The sequence below is a fragment of the Emys orbicularis genome, chromosome 11 (assembly GCF_028017835.1).
Source record: "Emys orbicularis isolate rEmyOrb1 chromosome 11, rEmyOrb1.hap1, whole genome shotgun sequence".
Taxonomy (NCBI): domain Eukaryota; kingdom Metazoa; phylum Chordata; order Testudines; family Emydidae; genus Emys; species Emys orbicularis.
In genome coordinates, this window is record NC_088693.1 from 73,655,306 (window position 1) to 73,677,595 (window position 22,290).

At 41.0% G+C, this 22,290-nt stretch overlaps 1 protein-coding gene across 1 annotated transcript in view; it reads left to right on the forward strand.

Moving 5' to 3' along the window:
* Window positions 1-22,290, forward strand: part of HDAC4 (histone deacetylase 4) — a 453,690-nt gene that overhangs the window by 423,893 nt on the left and 7,507 nt on the right. Inside the window, exons 23-24 of the mRNA XM_065412876.1 lie at window positions 11,818-11,936; window positions 13,455-13,588. Coding sequence (XP_065268948.1) covers window positions 11,818-11,936; window positions 13,455-13,588 — 253 coding nt within the window. The remainder of the gene's footprint in view (window positions 1-11,817; window positions 11,937-13,454; window positions 13,589-22,290) is intronic.

Genomic DNA, 22,290 nt, shown 5'->3' on the forward strand with positions numbered 1-22,290 from the left:
AAAAGAATGTACCCAACCATTGCCTAATTGATGCTGACACTTATTGACCAGAAAATACGGCTATTCAGCGTACATACACCAAACATGGTCGTGGCCGTCATTTTGCAAGTACTGTTGCGAGGAAAGTTACTTGCCCGACCGATCTTATACATAGTAACGCCAGCCATATACACACATGCACACACCTTCAGCGTATAAGTTAAGTTGGAAACCTTTTTAATCTTATGCCAAGTTTGTTCATGATAATACATTATCAAGTGACCTTTTTAAATCTTAACCAGCTTCTTTGAAAAACATTTTCCTGAACTTTTTTTTTTAATTTTAATGTACAATAATGCTTTGAAGTTTAAAATTTATAGTCCCCTGAAAGTTAGACAAGAGAAGGGAATGGGTCATATATCCTTTGTGTGTGCGTGTGTGTGTGTGTGCGCGCGTGCGCCCCATGAGACAATACATGCCTTGAAGGCAGCACCTTGTTATTCCGACCCATCGAATGCCACGTTGCATTTGCAGGGGATCAAACCTAAGATGAAAAAAAAGATAAGAAAATTGGCCCTAATGAAATCCAGAAGCAGCAGGCACTTTCACCATGAACTTGGAAACTGACGGCAGAGAACTGAACTTTAATTCAAACCAGTCCAAATGCCAAACTGTGAGGCTTTGAAGTCTGTAGAGGAATCAGTGAAAATCCTTTGAGCTAGGCAGAGATACTGATATATTATTTTTTTACATTAACTCTTAATATTCTTGACTACATAGTATTTAGAATAGAAAGGTACCTTTCTATGTAACAAGATGAGGAAGAAAAATGTGCAACAATGGTTAGGATTTTAAAGGTCGTGACTGCTGCATGGGTTTGATAAAAGCATGCATTCAAATGAAGAAGTAATTTGGATAGTTGGCATCATAAAGTAATCTTATGATAAAACAAATGACTGCAAATTAAATTCCTAGTTTTCTTCAGGTTCAAAAACCATTTCAAATAGTACCGTTTTCCTAGTTCCAAAGGGAAATTCATAATTTAGGGTTAGGATTTTCTATTGATCATTATACCAATAACCTTAAAATAAACAAACATGTTTGAGCTAAAAGAACGTGGAGTACTTGTGGCACCTTAGAGACTAACAAATTTGGGCATAAGCTTTTGTGGGCTAAAACCCACTTCATTGGATGCATGCAGTGCAAAATACAGTAGGAAGATATATATACAGAGAACATGAAAAAATGGGTGTTGCCATACCAACTCTAACGAGACTAGTTAATTAAGGTGGGCTATTACACTGGTCTACAATTTTTGAGAAGTTGTCTTCTTCAGAGATAAAATGTGCTATTTATTATGTATTTTGATGTGCTGAATTCAAATATGACAATTAAAACAACTGATTCGCTACTGTTTCTAAGATATTTAAGTTTTTACATTTTATGTCTATGTATATTGTGTAGATAGTAGAGTTTTAATCATAAATTGTAAACCTAGGTCTTTTCATGTGTTTATGGTTGCTTTACATGATAATATTTCACCTGTCCTGTTTATGTAACACTTTAAAAATCAGCAAAAGGGTTATATAAATAAAATTTATTATGAAACAAAAGGCAAAAAACTATTATGTACATAGTTTAGTCCTATTCAGTGTCTACTCGGCGCTTCTTGGCTTGTCTCTTGTATTCATTAAATAGAGCATCTCTTGTCACTGTCCAGCAATAGTCTGCAAGCATTGATGGGCTCCATTTGCTGTAATTTACCCAGAATTAGTAAAGTTTGACTACATTTATTTCAGAAGCATTTTGGCTGTAGAGCAGTGAAATTAAGAACGTGAAACTTATTCGAACACATCGAAAAGCGGAAGCACCGTGGTTACCCTTAAAAGCCAGTATTTGCCAATAATTATCACACACAGGTATCTGAGATCCCCAGTTTCCCCCTTTATTTAAAAAAGGAGATATCTTTGGTAACAGTATTGTAATGGTTGGCAAATGTAAGATTTTTAATGGCTACTACTGCATATATGTAATTGTTTTAAAATGTAATTAGCGCTGCTCAATATTTGAAATAACATTTCAGGTGATGATTAGGCCCTCAAAAGCCTGAGAAATTTGAGCTGCAGATGACCTCGCCAGGACAATCACTGTAATTAGAATTGGGCCAGAAACACAACTATGAGTCTGAACTACCTGTCAAATCTGAGGGCAGGGTTTGGATGCAAATCCTGGGATCTAAGCCTCCCTCCTCCTCCAATTTTGGTTCTAGGCTGATCCAAAATTTAGAGTGGGTAGATTTCCCACTCAGATGCAGCTGAAATCTCATGCAAAAAGCCCAAGATGATTTAAATAAACAAAGAACCCTAAGCTAACAATGCTTGCTCAAACCTGTGGTCAAAATTCCATGAAACCCAGCGCATGAGATTTTAGTGCACTGGAATCCAGACCTGAATCCTTTCCTTGATTCATGCCTCAGGTCCAAAACTCTGGCCCGAGCCTTAGGTCAGCTGTTGTTTTTAAATGTATTACTCCCTTCATTATAATAGTGCCCGAAGGCTGCAAACAGGATTGGGCCCCATTGTGCTACCTGCTGGATAAACACATTAGGAAGACACAATCTCTGCTCCAAAAGCTCACAAATAAGACACGGCTGGCGTGACAAACAAGAGGTCTAAAATATTGCCCTGGTGCTACAACTGGATCTAATCAAGCATACGCTGGCAGAGTCCCACTGTCCCAGCAAGGGCACAGGGCTCCATCCACATGGATCTGACTGCAGGATTGGGGCCTATGGCACCATCCACACGATTTTGGACTGTACTAACTGTACTCTATGGGTATATCTACACTGCAGCTGGGAGAGAGCCTCTCAGCCCAGGTAGACAGACTCATGCTAATGGGACTCGAGCTGGAGTGCTAAAGAATAGCAGTGTGGATGCTGCAGCTCTGGTGGGACTTGGCTAGTCACATGAGCTCGGACCCAGGGTGTCGGTGGGCATGAGAACCTGAGCCACTGCCCGAGTCGCAGTGTTCACACTGCTGTTTTTAGAAATCGTGAGTCCGTCTACCCTTCCTGTGAGCCTCGCTCCCAGCTACCCTGTTTAAACACCCATTGCATTCTAACCTCCTATTTTTACTCCCTAATACCGCTCTCAAAAAAAATTCCTTTAGGCTAAAGTTTTATATGCGAATCTTTTTTAAGGTTTGAACAAAAGCCACAGAGCAACTGAGCTGCATTTCTAGTGTTTTTCTTGTTGACAACATTTTGTCAGATGCACCTAACATACTTGCTTTTTTTGGAAGATTAAGTACATGGGGGAAAATACTCGTGACTAAGATTGAGCATGAACCCCAAAAGAAAATGCTGGAGAAATTAGAAGTGATTCCTTGATACTGCAATGACAGGTGCATTTTGCAAAGGCCATAGACGGAAAGGTAGGGGAATAAAACCAGCAGTTTTATATGGAATGGGCTCTTTCAGCCTGTGTGTGGGGTGGTTGCTGGGATTGTCAGAAGAACCAAGAGGATGCAACATGGAATGCTTCAAACCTTAATTTTTTTTTTCCAAATGTTGTGGATTATATAAATTACAAGCACTAATTACACTTTTAAAGCAACATTCTTCTTTCTTAAACCTTTTCAGTTAATCTTAAAACAATCACAAATAAGCTGAACAGTTAGGCAGCAGCTAAAATTCACTGTAGTAAATCTTCAATTAATGATTTCACTATTGTTTAACTTGAAATTTTGATAATTTCTTTAATTTTGATTTAATCTGTCTACTTCTGCAACTTTTAAAATCTATTAGCACTCACCTCAGAAATTAAAGCACAATGTATAATATTGTACAATTCATTGAAAAGAATACTTAAATTTTGTAACTGATGAACAATTCTAAAATCTTTAGGGCTATTGATGCCTGCTGCAAAATGATGCATATCATTTTATTTTATTTAGAAATATTTCCCCTACTGTTGGCATCCTATAACAAAACATCATCTACACCTGCTGCTAATCTCTCCCTCGAAATCATGCCCTCCGTTTGTAGCAGTATTCATCTCTACAATAATTTATTATGCCAAATAGGTTCAGGAATTTAGCTAAGAAATAAGTAGGCAGAGCACATAAAATCTAAAATATAAAGATGACATTTCTATGGAAAAAGTCTTAGAAGCAAAACCAAACCAAACCCCAAAAATACAGTTCTGCATACCTCTCATATACATTTTTTGCATAAATAGATTATTTACAAAAACCTAGTTTTCTATGATATGTACATGGGTCTTTAAGAAATCTAGTACAAGAAGAATCTTCCATCAAACAATACTCATTTGACTTATTTGACTCATCATTTGACTTATAATTTAAATTAAAAGGTGAGTAACATTAAAACAAAATTATACATAGAATATTAATGCTTCAGGAGATCACTGTCATGTAGCCACGGTAAACCAAAGACAAGACAACACAACTGCTAGCGCTCCATTGTGGATATGATCTTACAGTGAATTACAACAACATGCTAGAAAAACCTTATTTCATGTGTTAATGATAATTGTTCTACCCTTGTAATAAGGACCTGAACACAATCTTCACATTTTTACTAAGATTTTCCTTGCCAGGTTTGTGTCTTGTAATTAAACATAACCTTTTAAAATGTTATGAGAATTTAAGGAACAGGAACATTATTTCCTCTTATAAAACAAGTTAGGAAACAACAGACACTGGTAAAACTACAAACTGAACTTTACAAAAGTTTGTTTCTATAACTATGTAACAACAACAATGGATTCCAATAATATTTTGATAATTTAAGGAATTCTTTTAATTATATGCCATACATTTTATACATTAGAGTTTAATACACTTCCTCATAATCTATGAAATCTGTATTGGACAAATACTTTAGTGATGAATTCAGCTGTGGAATGTTAGTGCAGTAAATGGTTAGCTAAATTATAATGTTATACTGTTTTAAGCCAGCATACCCACTGTTACAATACCATGGAACAGTGCTAAGCACTCAGAGAAATACCAAATCAGTTTTGTCTTATGGAACGTCCATTGGTGGTTGAATTGACCTCTTTCAAAATTTATTAATAATAATGTCACCTCAACTTCAGAACAAAGTGAAAACTACTCATGTTCTAAGCAGTCTGTGATTTCAGCCTTCAGTTATGGGTAGTACAAATGGCACAGCTCAGGATAAAACAGTTGTGCAATTTTTAACTCTTGCTTTTGAAACAACACAATTACTAATTACACCTTTACCCTGATATAACGCGACCCAATATAACACGAATTCGGATATAATGCGGTAAAGCAGTGCTCCGGGGGGGCGGGGCTGTGCACTCTGGCGGATCAAAGCAAGTTCGATATAACTCAGTTTCACCTATAACGCGGTAAGATTTTTTGGCCCCCGAGGACAGCATTATATGGGGGAAGAGCTGTATTTCCACTTCCCAAGGTATTAAGATGTCTTGGCTCTTCTGTCTAACACAAACTTCTAGCTCAAACATGTTTCAGAGTGGTAGCCATGTTAGTCTGTATCAGCAAAAAGAACGAGGAGTACTTGTGGCATCTTAGAGAAAAATTAGCATGGGGAAATAGTTTTTACTTTGTGTAATGACCCATCCACTCCCAGTCCTTATTCAAGCCTAATTTAATGATGTCCGGTTTGCAAATTAATTTTCCCCCTACTGTTACTCACACCTTCTTGTCAACTGTTTGAAATGGGCCATCCTGATTATCACTACAAAAGGTTTTTTTTCTCCTGCTGATAACACTGCTCTACAGCCAAAATGCTTCTGAAATAAATGTAGTCAAACTTTACTAATTCTGGGTCACTGAGAACGAAAATGATGCTTAAAATTGTTGATTGGCTCTAGTTTTCAAGATATGCTATTGGGTCAGTATATACGACCCTTGACTTGGGAATGGCGGAGGATAAGTGAGTTATAAAGGGAAGGGATCTCAATTTAAACCAGAAATGACTAAAATACATCTTTGACTGGATCTATGGATAAATCTATGACTGGGTTTGGACAGTACTTGCTTTTTAGGCAAAACAATGAATGATGCAATCTGAAGCTGGTATTGCGTCATACATGATATGAATTGCATCGTGTTATTCCTAGAAGTCATGGATGATGCAATCATAACGAAGCTTACATCACTCTGCTGAACAAATTGCCCTATATCAGCTCTAGAAATCATACAGTGTCGTGCTGTTATTTGTCAATGTTTGATTTTGCAAGGGGAGACATTTCTGTTTAGCCAAAGTGAGCAGAGATGCCTCGTACTTGTGTGAACAGTGCAGATAACTTCTGCTATGTTTGTGGTGAAGTGACTTTTGCATCACAAAAGCGCAGTATAACCACTATGGTTAAGAAAGCCGATCACCTTTATTTTGGCTGCAAAATTGGAGATCAGGACAAGACGTGGGCCCCACACATATGCTGCAACACTTGTGCAACAAATCTTCGCCAGTGGTTGAACAGGAAAAGGAAATCTATGCCTTTTGTAGTGCCAATGATTTGGAGAGAGCCAACAGATCATACCAGCAATTGTTACTTCTGCATGGTGCCTCCAGTTGGGAAAGGTGTGTCAAAGAAGAAAAAGTGGACTGTGCATTATCCAAACGTTCCATCAGCTATACGCCCAGTACCCCACGGAGAAGGACTGCCAGTTCCTGATGCACCAGAATCACTCTCACTTGAGTCAGACGAGGACGAGGAAGAGGATGAAACTTCTGGTCCTGAACCATCAATGTCACAGGACCCACATTTTCTCCCATCCTCCTCCTCTGAACCACACCTCATAACACAAGGTGAACTGAATGACCTTGTCAGGGATTTGGAACTACCCAAGAGTAAGGCAGAGCTGTTGGGCTCCAGACTACAGCAGTGGAATCTCCTGGCAGATGATTTTAGGGTTTCCATGTTCCGTGACCGTCAAAAGGATCTTGTCCCATTCTTCTTCATGGAAGGTGATCTTGTAGCCTGCAACAACATCGATGGTGTGATGGCAGCCCTCAACATCGTTCACGATCCAGATGAGTGGAGACTGTTCATTGATTCATCGAAGACGAGTCTTAAAGCTGTTTTACTGCATAATGGCAATGTTTTGCCATCAATTCCAGTTGGTCATGCAGTCCATATGAAGGAAACCTATGACAACATGAAACAACTTTGGAGGTGCATAAACTATGACCAACATCAGTGGCAGCTTTGTGGCGATTTGAAGGTTGTTGCTCTCTTGCTTGGTCTGCAGACTGGATACACAAAGTACTGCTGTTTTCTCTGCGAATGGGATAGTCGTGCAAGAGATTCCCACTACATCAAGAAAGATTGGCCACTCCGACAGTCATTGGAGCCTGGGAGGAAAAGTGTTCAGCATCCACCACTTGTTGAATCAAGGAAGATTTTGTTACCACTCTTACACATCAAGCTGGGTCTGATGAAGAACTTTGTCAAGGCCATTGACAAAACACAAGCAGCTTTCAAGTAACTCCGTGGAAAATTTCCAAGGTTAAGTGAAGCTAAGATAAAGGAAGGTGTCTTTGTTGGTCCTCAGATTCGTGAACTTCTTCGAGATGATGCATTTGACCATGCACTGCATGGCAAGGAAAAGACGGCATGGAAAGCCTTCCAGTTAGTGGCAATAAATTTTCTCGGAAACAACAAGGCAGACAACTACAGGTTGTTGGTGGAAAACCTCCTCAAGGCATACAAAAGCCTTGGTTGCAACATGTCACTAAGGATACGTTTTCTGCACTCTCATCTAGCTTTTTTTCCACCGAACTGCGGAGCAGTGAGCGACGAGCACGGCGAGCGATTTCACCAGGACATTGCAACAATGGAGAAACGCTATCAGGGCAAATGGAGCCCATCAATGCTTGCAGACTATTGCTGGACAGTGACAAGAGATGCTCCATTTAATGAGTACAAGAGACAAGCCAAGAAGTGCCGAATAGACACTGAATAGGACTAAACTATGTACATAATAGTTTTTTGCCTTTTGTTTCATAATAAATTTTATTTATATAACCCTTTTGCTGATTTTTAAAGTGTTACATAAACAGGACAGGTGAAATATTATCATGTAAAGCAACCATAAACACATGAAACGACCTAGGTTTACAATTTATGATTAAAACTCTACTATCTACACAATATACATAGACATAAAATGTAAAAACTTAAATATCTTAGAAACAGTAGCCAATCAGTTGTTTTAATTGTCATATTTGAATTCAGCACATCAAAATACATAATAAATAGCACATTTTATCTCTGAAGCAGACGACGTCTCAAAAATTGTAGACCAGTGTTTTCAGCAAACTCTTATCAGTTCATATGGATGTATGTATTCTTCATGCCACTAGAGGGTATCTTTTAACTTCTGTCCGGTCTGCATGTAATTGCTGAATGCCACTGCTGATGTGAGTAAGATGTGCGTATTGCTCACCTGAAATTTGCTGCTACATCCTATTACTCCAGTATGCTAATATTTGGAAATCAACAGGATGGAGTATTCCATGATGCATAAAAAAGAAAAGACAAACAGTTGATATGACCGGTGATTGACAAGTATTGGCATGTTCAAAACTATAATATTACACAATTCAAAGTTGATTTTGGTTTTCACTTTGATTGGAGTTGGGGTGATACCACACAGCAGGAACAAATACTAGCAACTCTCAAAATATCATAACCTAGTTCTGAAAAAATCTGATGAGTTTAGCAGTTTTCCTTTGGCTAGAAACTAAATAGCTCAGCAGTACTTCAAAGCACAGAAAAAAAACTTTGCCACATGCACTTGCTTCGAAACTGCTGCTTAAGTTCTTTGTGAATGAGGTGGTTTTTACTTAGAATGTCTGTGGGTTTCAGTAAAAAGATTTTCTTGGCTTTAAAGTCATAAGCAAAAAGTCCTACTAAGACTTGATTAAATAATAATGTGTGTGGAGGAAAAGTTTACATGGCAATAAATTCATTGGGGGAAAAAAATAAAATCTGGTCTTTCTGGAGTTATGACAGCAATTAAAAGCCCTCTGCAGTACAGCAAACAGCAACATCACTCAAATTAGAACTGTGACCCACAACCACTGCAAAATTTTTATTTTTTCTGACAGAGTAAGGAAAATGAAGTAGTTTCTTCTATATGTCTTTATAACAGTGCTGATGGACCACCAGTAATAAATGCAGGAGCTCCTTAGATTACCGTGGCAATCTTATGTGAGGAAATGAAACCAAAAGACTTTTGTCAGACCACACACTACTCAGTTTTTTTCTTTCGCCGTTCTGAAACTTTTTATCTTTCCCTGTGCAAGAATGCCACATGTTGTTCACCTTTAGTGACCTAACCCCAGTTTTAGCTGGTGTACATTGGGATTCCCTTTGACATGGCAGACATTATTTAAAGACTTGTGAAAATCATACACCACTTGACATCCGTTCATAGTGCCAGCTTGCAGTATATACTGCTAATACAGTAATACCTTAAAAAGCTTTAAGGAAACTAATATAAGTGCATATATATGATCACCAGTCCCACTGTGCATATTTTGAAGAGAGGGTTAACATTTATTTTACACAAAATGCAAAATCACATGCTTGGCTATTAAGGGTTTTCCTAATTAGGAGAGCGAGTTAGAAACTGGAAATAGAGAGTACTGCCATCTCCAGTTTAATTGACATAAGACTTCAGAAAGGTGGAATGTCATTACCCAGTCATTCCAGGAGTGTCCTGGATTCTTTAATAATCATAGTAATCGTTACATCTCATCAGAAAAAAGGAACAGGCACTGGAAAATCCTGTTTTATAGGGAATGTGAGTTTTGTGTGTCCTTCCTCTTCTACATTCATGTCACTTACCAGTGACAGTGTGGATGATTGCAATCACTCAAGACAGTTTTGTGAGTCTGTGTGTGTCTGCTTATTTGCTGTACACCGAATACAAAGTGAGTGTACCATCGAACTGAACCATTTACAAAGGCATTCATCCAAGAATACTTTCTGGAAGCTTTCCTAGTCACAGGATTTTGTGGGTCTGTAACATTTTTATTGAGGCAGCTTTGGTTCTCTGTTTTAAAACTTAAATGGCATATTTTCAGTTCTGCAATGCCTTTAATAGCTAGATTGGCATAAACTGCAATTTTTTATTCCCTATTCAGCAGCTCATTTTGCCTAGTTTGCATCATGACATCTGAATTTTTTTTCAATCTAGAGTGTATTTTGAGTAGGAACTAAGGTTGGGTAGATTTTTAGGGGGCAGGAAAAAAGATCAACCAATATGATAGTACCTTTGTACGGAATACAACACTGAGATTAGTCTGTTGACACTTGCAGATAAATATTTTCCGTATTCCATTGTAGTTTTATTTCTTGTTCCCCTCTGACATTGCACCACCTTAAAATGGATTGAGTTGCTTTGTGTCTGTATATAAAAGTAGGTAAATGACTTTTTTTTTTTTTTTTTTTTTTTAATGTCAGCAATATTAAAGCTTCCTTTTGGTCTATCCATGTATTTGTAGACCACTTGCTGATGGTAACAGACGCTATTGCCAGCTTTCGATCACTTGCTCTATTACTAGTTGAGTGGCGGGTTCTGTGAAGGAAAAGACAGACGTGGTTTTCCTCCATCCCAGCCACACACAGCTCTGCACTGGATAGTTCTTGTGGCCTGCCAGCCTTTAATTGTGGTTAATGAAAACGGGGGGATGGAAAAAAGAAGTGCCTTTGCAAATGCTGGAAAAGCATCGTTGCTGCATCTAGGGAGACAAATGCCATGCAGTGAGGTTATTCAATTATGGCTTTTCCAGTTAGTCTCTGCCAGTTTACCCTATCCTTTCCCCTTTCGTCCCTCTCCACATCTCCAGCTTGACCTCCAGTACACAAAGAACAAAAGGTCTGAGATGACCAAACGAAGAGTCAGTCAAGCCTGGAAATCTAAAGTTTATTGCATGGTGGCAGGGCGGGTGCAAGGACGTTTCGCGCCCTAGGCGAAACTTCCACCTTGCGCCCCCCCCTCCCCGAGCCCTGTGGCAGCTCTCCGCCCCGCCCTAAGGCGCCCCCCCCCCCCCACAGCAGCTCCCCCCTCCGCCCTGAGGCACCCCCCACCCCCACGGCAGCTCCCACAGCCCAGGGAGCTGTGCGGCAGCTCCCCGACCCAGCTCATCTCTGCTCCACCTCCCTGAGCACGCCGTTGTCGCTCCACTTCTCCCGCCTCCCAGGCTTGCGGCGCCACTCAGCTGTTTGGCGCCTGGGAGGGAGAGAAGCAGAGCGGGTCGGCATGCTCAGGGGAGGAGGCGGAGCAGAGGTGAGCTGGGGCTAGGAGTTCCCCTGCGTGCCGCCCCCCTTACTTGCTGCAGGCAGCCCTCCCCGCACCCCCCTGCCCCAGCTCCCTCCGCCTAAATGCCGACGACGACCGGGGCAGACGAAGATCCCATCGCCGCCGAAGGACCCAAAATGCCGCCCCCCAAATGCTAGCACCCTAAGCGACCGCCTAGGTCGCCTAATGGGTTGCACCGGCCCTGCATGGTGGGCTATTTCCCTATTCGGATTGTTGTACTATTAGTGGTTGAAATAATCAATCCCACTGAATAAACAACATTACAAACTGGCATTGACTTCAAAACAGAACTGCATGATATGACATACCAGTGTGCTCTGTTAACCAGTTCCTAGTGTTCTCATCGTGTGAGAAGAGAAAAGGGGAAGTGACCTTTGCCAACTTCAAAAATTTATAATCGTTTGCTCAAGGTGATCTCAATGTTCCTCGGTTCATTCAAGAGCCAGACAAAATAATCAGTCTGCCATTGTTACATTTTTGTTGCAGAACGGTAGTAATGCCAATTGCCAATGAATTTGCCCCAGATGTTGTGCTGGTGTCATCTGGTTTTGATGCAGTGGAAGGCCATCCTACGCCTCTTGGAGGATATAATCTATCAGCAAAATGTAAGTTGCAGCTTTACAACAGGGCAGATCCTAAACTGGTGTAAACTGTCATTGCCCCATTAACTTCAGTGGAGCTGTTACAGTTTACAGTATGGCGTTTCGCTCATGCAGAAATAAAGAAAAACAAAATGTCAAAAGTAAGCAGTGTGTGTTTAGCTGTCCATTCTTTCCTCCCAGACTCATTGTAAACAATTCAGGTTGATGATTTTACTCTCTGTCTTGTCAAAAGGTTATATAATTCAGTTCTCATTCTTTTTCCTTTGGATACACAACGTGCATTGCACAAACGCAGAGCCAAATGCTTTCCCCTGTTAGGCTGGTGTAAATCTGGACTCTTTCCATGTAATTCAGCAGAAAACAGGATTTGACCCACAGAGTCTAAAAATCAAAAGGAATTTTTAGAGTTTAGTTGTCTGTCGATTAGAAAGGTAATTATCTAAGATACATCCTTAAAAGTCCTTTTAAAAACTTTTAAAAGGAAGTAGAAGTCATGACTTTAATAAAAAGATTTAAGTGAAATAGGAGAGCTGTAAGAGACAAGTTATTTAAAGGTATCCACAAACACTTTGTAAATGGTGATATCTTGTTTGCCTTTTTGTTGAATTTCTCTAATTGTATACGGCTCTTGTAATATGTAAAATTGAGCTAAGGGGGATTATTATATAGTTGGTTCAGTCAGTGGGTTTTGTCCCAAAGCTATTAATTAATACATTACAATACAAATACAATACATACAATATTGTTGCTGCAAAGGTGCTTGTGAGCCTTAGTAAAATAGAAAATAGAGAAGTCTGAAGGAGGTAATGCATTGGGTTTTTTCAGATTCTGAATCTGTCATTTAATCCTTGTGGGGTTTTTTTTTAAAGTAGAATTAAATATACTGTGTGTCAAATGATCAAAGCCCAGGTGCCCCAGAGATTTTTATAGCGTGTTGTATATGTGAAGAAGCTGATATTGAGCATTAGATGTCAGATACCTGTGGAACATTATAATCCATTTTTTTTCACAAATAGAAGCACAAGCCACAGGTGATTGTCTCCTGTACTGCATTGATTCTGGAGAGCATATCGTATATAATATAACATAAAGATCAGATAAGGTATAAGTGACCTCCTCCTAGTCTCCTTCCTTCCCTCCCAAAGAGATTAATTGCTACTATAATAATTCAAAGCATTAAAACACGGTGGGGCAAATTCTGACCTCAGTTACGCAGGTGTAAATCTGAAGTAACTCCAGTGACGTTTATGGAGGTACTCCAGATTTGCAACCGTGTGAGATCAGAATCTGTCCCATAATGCATACATGTAATCGGATCCAAAGGGGAGCCATAGCTGAAATTCTGAAACGAATGTATTAAAATAAAACCTGGCTTATATTATGTGTTTAGTCCTCCCAGATCCCTTGTGGGTTTTTTTAATATGATGTAATTCCTTTTATAATTCTTTGATCCTTTGCCAGGAGTCTGATTCCACTGTCAACCTTTGCCCTTTTGTTGCATTTCCTGTTTCCCTGTTACAGGCTTTGGGTACCTGACGAAGCAGCTGATGGGATTGGCTGGAGGTCGAATTGTTCTGGCCCTCGAAGGAGGTCATGACCTGACAGCCATTTGTGATGCGTCTGAGGCATGTGTTTCTGCTTTGCTGGGAAACGAGGTATAAAGAAAACTAAAGGCACTGTGAATGGCTGTATGTTGACAAATTTAAGATGCTACAAGTTCAACAACTGTATTGCAAAGCTGAAAATTATCAAAGTGCATTTTGCCAGCATTGATTAGTAGGTTCCTAAACTTCTGAAACTTTGATTGATCTTTGTTTTTAGTCCTTCCTTTAAAGGAACAGTATCAGTGTAGAGAACAGATACGTTTTTATAAAAAGCATACCTTGCCACTCTTATCAACAAATTAAACAATAAGAATTGAGTGAATTTTAAAAGAAAAATTTGTTTTTGCCACTTGTTTGTATTTTGCATTTTCCTCATCCTGGACAAATACAACAAATTAGTCATTCAAATAAATGTGCCTATTGCCATCCTCCGACTCTTTTTCTCCTCATTGTTGTCCTTACCCAGTGCAGTCAGTATAGTGTCCTTTGTGCTGTTTGTTTCAGTATTTCATTCAGTTTTATTTTTTGCTGCCCTCAGTTTTTCAGTGTGCTGCAGATTTCTGTATTGAAAGTGCCTAGCAGTATTGTGGAAGTTGTCAGTGGAAGGCTGGAGGGTTTGATAGCTGGACTGGGGACTATTTAAGCTGTTGGGCCCCATGGAAGTGTGAAAAGCAGGTCTAGTTCTTGACATCCAGGAAACAGTTGAACCTTTTGGTATGGGGAAGCCACTTTCCTTTCTGTTTTGGGTAGGGGTGGTAAGTGTATGGAGGGAAGGAATTGAATTCCTCATTCCCCACCGCAGCAACTTTTGATGGCAACCTTATTGCTCCCTGCCACTGCATCCAGCAACAAGAAATAAGTACATTATAGTTGGATGTTTCTACCAAAATTATCAGCAATGAACTAGTTAACATTAGAATTGTCATTAAGCTTCATAGTCAACACCTGATAAAGCTTAGATTCAAACGCACAATTATGCAGCAAATCTAAACAATAACTAATTGTGCAGCCATATAATCCCATGCTGCACAGGTAAGTGATCTACTCTTCATAACACACATCTGTTACCTGCCAGGTTTGTACCTGTGGCATATACTAAAGCTGCCCAGGGTTTTAGTTGGAATTAGTTATAAGCTTTATGAACAACTTGATGTCACCCAACTTTTCTGGTGTATTCATCCCCTTTTGAACGCCCACACGCCTCATGGTATACTAAATACCTTTCCAATGCGTGGCCAGACTCCAACTGGCACAGTGGTAGCCGACATTCATGGACGGGACTACACCACTTTTCCATTTAGGAAAATTGGGCTTAGTGCTGCGAAGCACAAGTCAGGTCAGACTGGAGCCCTAGGAAGTATCCACTATTAGCTCAGAAGATGTCATTGTAGCAAAAGCTCTCAAGAGCCTTTCAAAAAATCAGTGTTGAAGATGAGTGAAGAAAAGCAATATCACTTCTATTCATTGCCTGGATCATACACAGCTGAGACTTGCAGCAGCATGTGAAAGTGATTAGATATATTTTCAAACTGGAGCTATGCTATTAAAGTGGGATATCATCACAGATTGAATCAGTGTGCTGTGTGAATTATTTTGGGCTGTCTTTTCGATTAAAGGATCACCATGCATACTTTGCAGTGTATTTAAACACAAAGGTTTATTTGTCATTCTGCATGGGATATGCATGGATAACTCCAATGCAGGGCTTGGTAGATCTACGTGGCAGATCTACTCACCCATGCTCAATACAACTGCAAACTGATGACATGAAGGCCCCTCGTTCAGTGAGTCCTGAGACATCCAGACAAATATGTCATGAATTCAAGAAAAACTTGAAAGGCCCGGATGTCCCTTAGAGGAGAGAAGGAAGCAATCAAGACAGCCTCTTGTGGGATAATATAGAGAGGAGCACCTCTGAAGGCCACTTCCTCGCCTTCCCCAGAGAGCAAGTCTGACTGCCCATCAGGTGAAGGAGGATGAGGACCCTTTGCCTTCCTTGGAGGAAGAGAGTTTGTTCTCTTGTCACCCCTCCTTGCTGAAGAGTCTACAGAGGCAACAGGTGGAGGACTGTAGGGCCAAAAGCCTCCAGGTGCATAGCCATATGGAGGAAAACCTGAGTAATCTTTCAATTCTGGAGTTGTCTAAGTTGAGAATCATGACTGCAAAGCTGACATTGAACCATTAACAAGTGATAAACCTCTTTGATGTGGAGCTGCAATATAATGACAAGGAACCTGCTTTTCACTGCTCCAAGAAGTCCACAGTACTGGGTTTGATTCTGCGTAGAAGCGTGGGTGACCTATATCTGATAAATGACTGCTCCAGCCAGCTCCATAACTGTGGATTCCAAAACACTAAGGGCATTTCTGCAAGGAGAAAGTGATTCTGGAGAAGATCTCACTAATAAATCCAGCAGACCCTGGTGAGAATAGTCAGGACATCATAATGCCTGTTCCGAGTTCTCTGACTTCCCCTCTACCAGAGCCTTCAAAGGCTGTTGATTCCTTGAGCTTTGGCTTGGCAGATTTGTCACATGCCCCAATGGGGATGATTGAGCCAGCCAGTCTCTACCCAAGCAGCTCTATCCTTCTTTTGGCCCCTAGTAACTTGGGAACCAGCCACATGGCATCCCACCCGATTCAGTGGTACGATGCTTGTCAGAGCCCCTCATTCTCTTGTACTACAGATTCTCAGACCCCTCATCATCAGAGGCGATTTCCTTGGCTTCATCCAAACCTTGGATCAAAACTGCTCTTCTGCAGCCTCCCACCTTTGCAGAACACACAGTTTAAAGCTCTGAACAAGCATTATTCCCCAGTGATAAACTTCGCTGGAATCATCTTTCATAACACACATCTTTCTGAGTTTAAGTGCTCCAAAGATTTTATTTACCTATATTATGTCTTGCCAATAATCACTTTGCTAAGTTGAAATGGTTCATATACACCTCTACCTCGATATAACGCTGTCCTCGGGAGCCAAAAAATCTTACCGAGTTATAGGTGAAACCGCACTATGTCAAACTTGCTTTGATCCACCGGAGTGTGCAGCACACACACACACACACACACCCCCGGAGCACTGCTTTACTGCATTATATCCGAATTCGTGTTATATCGGGTGGCGTTATATCGAGGTAGCGGTGTATTTAGACAATTTAAAGAAGAAAGTTTGATTTGTTGGGGTTTTTGGTGGGTTTTTTTTTTTTTGGTTGGTTTGTTTTGGGTTTTTTTGTAATTACATCAGAATATCAGTAAAGAACTTAAAAGTTTTTAAGGATGGACCTGTTCTTGGTTTTGATAAGCTGGTTATCAGACTGTGCAGATACTATGACAATGTTCTTTTACTTACACACATCAAAAAGCAGGAAGCACTGGTTTTATCAAGGTCTTTTATAAACTCTTTTTAATGCAAGGAAGTTGGAGTGAGCCACCGTTGCTGTATCCTGCGGGCCCTTTGATGAAGTTTGATATACAGCGTGTTAGACAATTTTGCATGCACGCACATGGACAGCCAGCTGTGGATAGCAACAGGCTGCAGGGGAAATTTGCTAACTTAAGATATGACTAAAGTATATAGCGAAACAGAAGGAAATGAGGGGGGAAATGCAGGCCCCACAAGCTGAAATTAAATTCATCAGCTGAAATTAAAATTTTAATTTTAAGAAAATGTCTGTGTGTGGTTGCGAAGCCTAGAGCCAAGGATAATTCCCAAGTGTCAGGGAAATTAAAATATAGCTGTAATTGCAAGCTTTATGCACCTCAGAATATTTTAATGTAAAATGATTTAGCAGCATCAGAAGTTTTTTAATATTTTTTTAGTTACCATTTTTTGATTTGTTCAAAGCCACTACAAATAATTTGACTTTTGTTGGAAAAAATAAAGGTTGTGGAAGGCAGGATCCACTGAGGACTTTTTCAATTTCTGTAACTTATGGCCAACAAGCTGCAACTTTTATTAAATAGAATAATGGGATGACGCCTAAAGGCAACATTTGCTAACAGTTCTGAAAAGCAGGGGAGGCAACAGCAGCACAGAACAGACATCTGGCCTCCCTCTACCTTCAATATTCAGGTACCAAACATGCTAACTATCCAAGCTCTACCAGGCCACCTTTATTTCAAAGCCCATGTCTACCTGTGTTTTTACATGATTTAGATACTAGGCAAGTTACTGCATCTGGAAAACATCAAATGTTGCAATGAAATCTGAGAGTTTGCTGAAGTACCAGCCTTTCCCAACCACGCCAAGGAAACCAAACCACTATTATCCCCGCTGAATATAACCTCCACTTGGGAAGCAACCTTTGATGCACTGGACTCTAGTGTAGCTTGTATATGCCACCTGCAAATCACCCAGCCAATTTTCAGTACACTACCTATTTCAGTGTTACAGGTCACATCTGAGGCTGGATTGTCGTAAGTAATGCATTCATGCCTCAGCATCTTTCCATAAAAGAAAGCACAAAAACACTCCATTCCCAGTTGATGTCTTTCCTGGCATGGTCTACCAATCCGTTGGCACATCTTCAGGAGAAACTCAAGGCTGTGTTTCAGTACAGTCCAATATCACTTAACCCAAATGAGTAATTTGAGGTTTACCCACAATCAAATGGGGTGGGATGGGGTCATTAGCCAGAGCTCGCACATGATGGTAATCTGACGATTCCATTGCATGCACCACCAGATGCTCCGCTTAAAACTGGATTCTGTCCAAAAGGGAAGCCAAGCTGTGATTGCCGGTGCTGAATAGCTGCTTGTACCCGGTGAATGATGCTGTTGCTTAAAATCCAAACTCTGTCTGAAGACCACTGAAACAGTCTTTCCAAGGTTAGGAGAAAATGCAAGCACAGGGTCCCAGCCAGAATGCAGAATCATAGTGCCAGGACAGATAAGTATGAAGGGTTGATTGACCCATCTGGAGGAGGGGACGCTGTGTCCTGTCAGACGTAATCTTGAACCTAGCGGAACACTTCCCATCCAGTTCCTGAACATCTTGATTAGGGAGCCTGGCCCCAGCAATACGGGCAGCAATACCTATCAGGAATGAAAGAGACCTCAGTGCTTCGTGGTCTGAGTTCACCAAGGCCAGTTGTACCCTAAGAGTAGCAAAGTGTTAGTACCGCATGGGGGAGGGGAGTAGAGTTACCAAGCAGAGACAAGATGGTATTGTCTACGGGGTGCTATGGCCTGAGATGGCCGTAATAGGTCAAGCCAGCTCACTAAGCACCTTCCACAGGGGAACCAACAATCCAACATCCGCTTGGTTCATTTTGAAATAACATTGTTGCAGGCCAAAACTTCAGGGATAAGAGAGATCATCCATTAGGAGACTGCCAGGCTGATGCCTGCTTCAAGCCCTAGTCACCAGCTCACCACCCCCAGTGCACCACAAAAAACTGCAGAAAAGATTGCCTGAGAGAGGATTGCCCCAAGACAGTTGTCTGGACAGAGCTATATAATACTTTGTAACAAGGGGTTTGGCAGCCAACCTACCCCCCTCCATCCTCCACACCATGAATCCGCAGCACGTATCTGAACAGCCAGCCAACCACACAACATGGCTGTCCGTAACCAGCCACCTCAACACATCCGGGTATGGCATGAGGGAATGAGTGAGGTAGTGAACTGCTCTACTTGGTGAGGGAGACTGGCTGAAAACTCCAAGAACCTTGGTCACCCTACACTGAATGAAATGCTCAGATCTGGCCTGATATGGCCACGAACACCTTTGGTCATTCCTCAGTGCCACTCCTGTCAAACACCTCCAGGCCATGGTTGTCCTGGCTTCGCTGTGGGCTCAGGCCACCCCTCACAAGCAGCTGCTAAAACCGCCTCCTGAAAATAACAGTCAGCAATGCTATTAATACATACAGCCGTGCCAGGCTCTGAAAAGACAGTGTAAATGTTACACTCTAGATCATGAAGGGGGAAGATCCTGACCAGCTTTGGAACCTTGGATGGGGTCCTGCACATAGTATAATAAACCGTATGAACTTCAGCCTTTTTTTGTCCCACAGCTCATTATCTGACATGGTAACAGTTACTGGTATTGGGGAAGCAAACTCCAGTGAAGATGGAGTAATGTCAGTCCTCCTAGAAAACAGGGCTGCCAGTAACAGAGTGAAACTGCCGGGGCCGGTCCTCAGACCCCACACACACAGTCTAGTGCCAGCTTTGGTAGTCATGCCCCTTAAAATAAAAGGTTTTAAACATAACAAACAAGCTGTCAATAAGCAATTGTCTTAAACCTCTTCCTAGCACACACAGATGATTTCCTACAGCTCAGCTTCAAACGTGGATAATTCCACTGCTCACAGCAGTTACATCATAAAGAATAACACACAGACAGAGCAGCTGCTAGTCTACCGCTCAGAATCAAGCACTGCCTTTTATAATGCTAAGTGCACCGCTACATCAAGAGAAGTTGAAGGGTATTCATAAAGAGCTCAGTACAGTTTTGTACAAATGAGATGAAGAGGAATAGTTTCTCCCGGAGTCAAAAACAAGCACTTGGCATAAAACAGGAATCAAATATAAATTGTTTCAGCCTGTATCATTTCTAGGAGGCAGATTTTTTAAACGATATTAATTTTTTGACCTGAAGAAGAGTTCTGAGAAACTCAAAAGCTTGTCTCTCTCTCCAACAGAAATTGGTCCAATAAAAGATATTACCTCACCCACCTTGTCTCATTAATATTTTTTTTAAATTTGGGACAAAATTGATTCCAACACTCATTGAACTACCATACAAATGGCAACCAAATAGTCACAAGCCGGGGCTTTGGGTGGAGGGGGGGGGTCTGTGGCTAAGCTGTGGTACTATGAATTATTGGCTGATAAATTGTTGTTTTTACATTGCTGGGCGGTGGCCAAGGTCTTCAAACATGGCTAGTGAGTGTGGGTGCTTCCATTTGTTGGCGCCCAGCCTCAGACATGTTAAAGGAACCTACTTCTCAGTGGTTGGACTTTCTGAAAATCCAGCCCCGAATGAGTGTTCCAAGTTGGGCATCTGAAACAGCAGTCATTGTTTGAAACCCTTGGGCTGGGAGTTTAACTAGTTGTCAGAGCATTTAGAAAATATGTGAATGAAAGCCAATAATATATATAGTGCACTGCAAGCTACCCAGGTGCAGTTCTGCCTCCACAGCCTAATCCTAGCAAGTAGCCCCCTGCTGTTCCAGTTCTCGTTTGAGTAGTGTTGTGAATTGAGCTAGATTGCATTGTAGTCTTGTGCTACCACAAAATTAATATTAAATAATAATAAAGGGAACTAATACCCACAAAGGTATTAGTTAAAAGAACAACAACAAACCAAACTCTTATTTTCCCCTGTAATATACTCCAGATCTGTTCTCTATTCCAGAGGGGACATACTGTTCTGCTAGCATGATGTAGCATGAACACCTAACCTACCCCTTTCAGAATCATGGATATGCCATATTAAAATATTTGTAACGTTCCTGCCTGTGGGCAAAAGAGGCTAGGGGTGACACTCCCAGAATTGGCAGATCCCCTGCGATCAGTGTGCACCTTGGGGTATCCTCTAAAGATAAAGGGGCTTTCCCATACACACACACCCAGCTCCCTGTACTCACTCGGCAGCATGGCTCCCTAGAAAAAGCCTTTATAATCACAATGTGTTTTATTTGAAGCAGGATTTTTCAGTCTTAATGGGAACTGAAGCAAGTGCTGTAGGTATAATGATAGTCGCCGAAATGCCTTGATTGACTTTATGAAAGGGGAAAAGATGCTGTAGCTTGTCGGAGAATAACAGAGTTCTCACTTTTTGTTTGGGTACAGCAAGTCAGATACTTTATTTTCTCTAACAATTGCGTAGAACTCTCAAGCTTTTGAGGAGCATTTTTTCTGATCCTCAACAGACTAACTCAGTATAAAATGTTAGCCCCAAAAAAAGTTTTTGCCCCTCTATACAAAAAAAGCCCTTGTACTGCTGTCCCTGGCAATGTCTGGGGCTGTTGGAACAGAATGAGATTTGTTAGTGCTGCATCTCTCACTTCCTGCCCAGACTCTTTGGCTAAACAAACCCTTTGACAGAAGTCCATTTGTTCTTGATTTGTGCACACGGGAGAAGGAGGGGTTTTGACATTTTGCTGCTCAAATCGCCACAGCCTCGTTCTCTGCGTCTTCCAACGCCCAAACTGATAATAGGAAAACATCAGGAAAAAGAGTATCACTTTGAACAGTTTAATGTGTGTTTTTTAATTTCTTTTATTGGTTGAAGGGTGCAGGATCAGAATGGGATATGGGCAGAGTTTTTGATCGTGCTAGTTCTCATGCCACACTTGGATTATAGGGCCCTTTGCTACAGAATGCAGTGTATTATGGTGCTATCTGGGTTCTCCCCCCACCACCATGTAATTACTTGAAATGCAGCTTCTAAGTCCTGCTAAAGGCATATTGCTTTCTTTAGTCAGCTGGCTCCCCTTCCCCACACAGCTACTCCTGTCTGACATTGGAGTGAAACAGTGTGGCTTTCCCAGTGTCAGCATATTCATGGCATGCTTCTCATTTGAAAGTTTGGAATTCCTTTACAGTGAACAGTTTTGGCCTTCTTTTTGTCTGACATGAGGAAAATCTATTCCAGAAAAACAGAAGGAAATGTAATCAAGGGAGAGTTTAGAGGGGGGGGGTTTCCATGCTCCCTTTCCAATCTTTCCTTCCCCTACCCCTAAGCGCCAAAAGGTTCTGTGCATGCCGAGTGAAATGGCCTATGCACTGCGTGCCATTTAC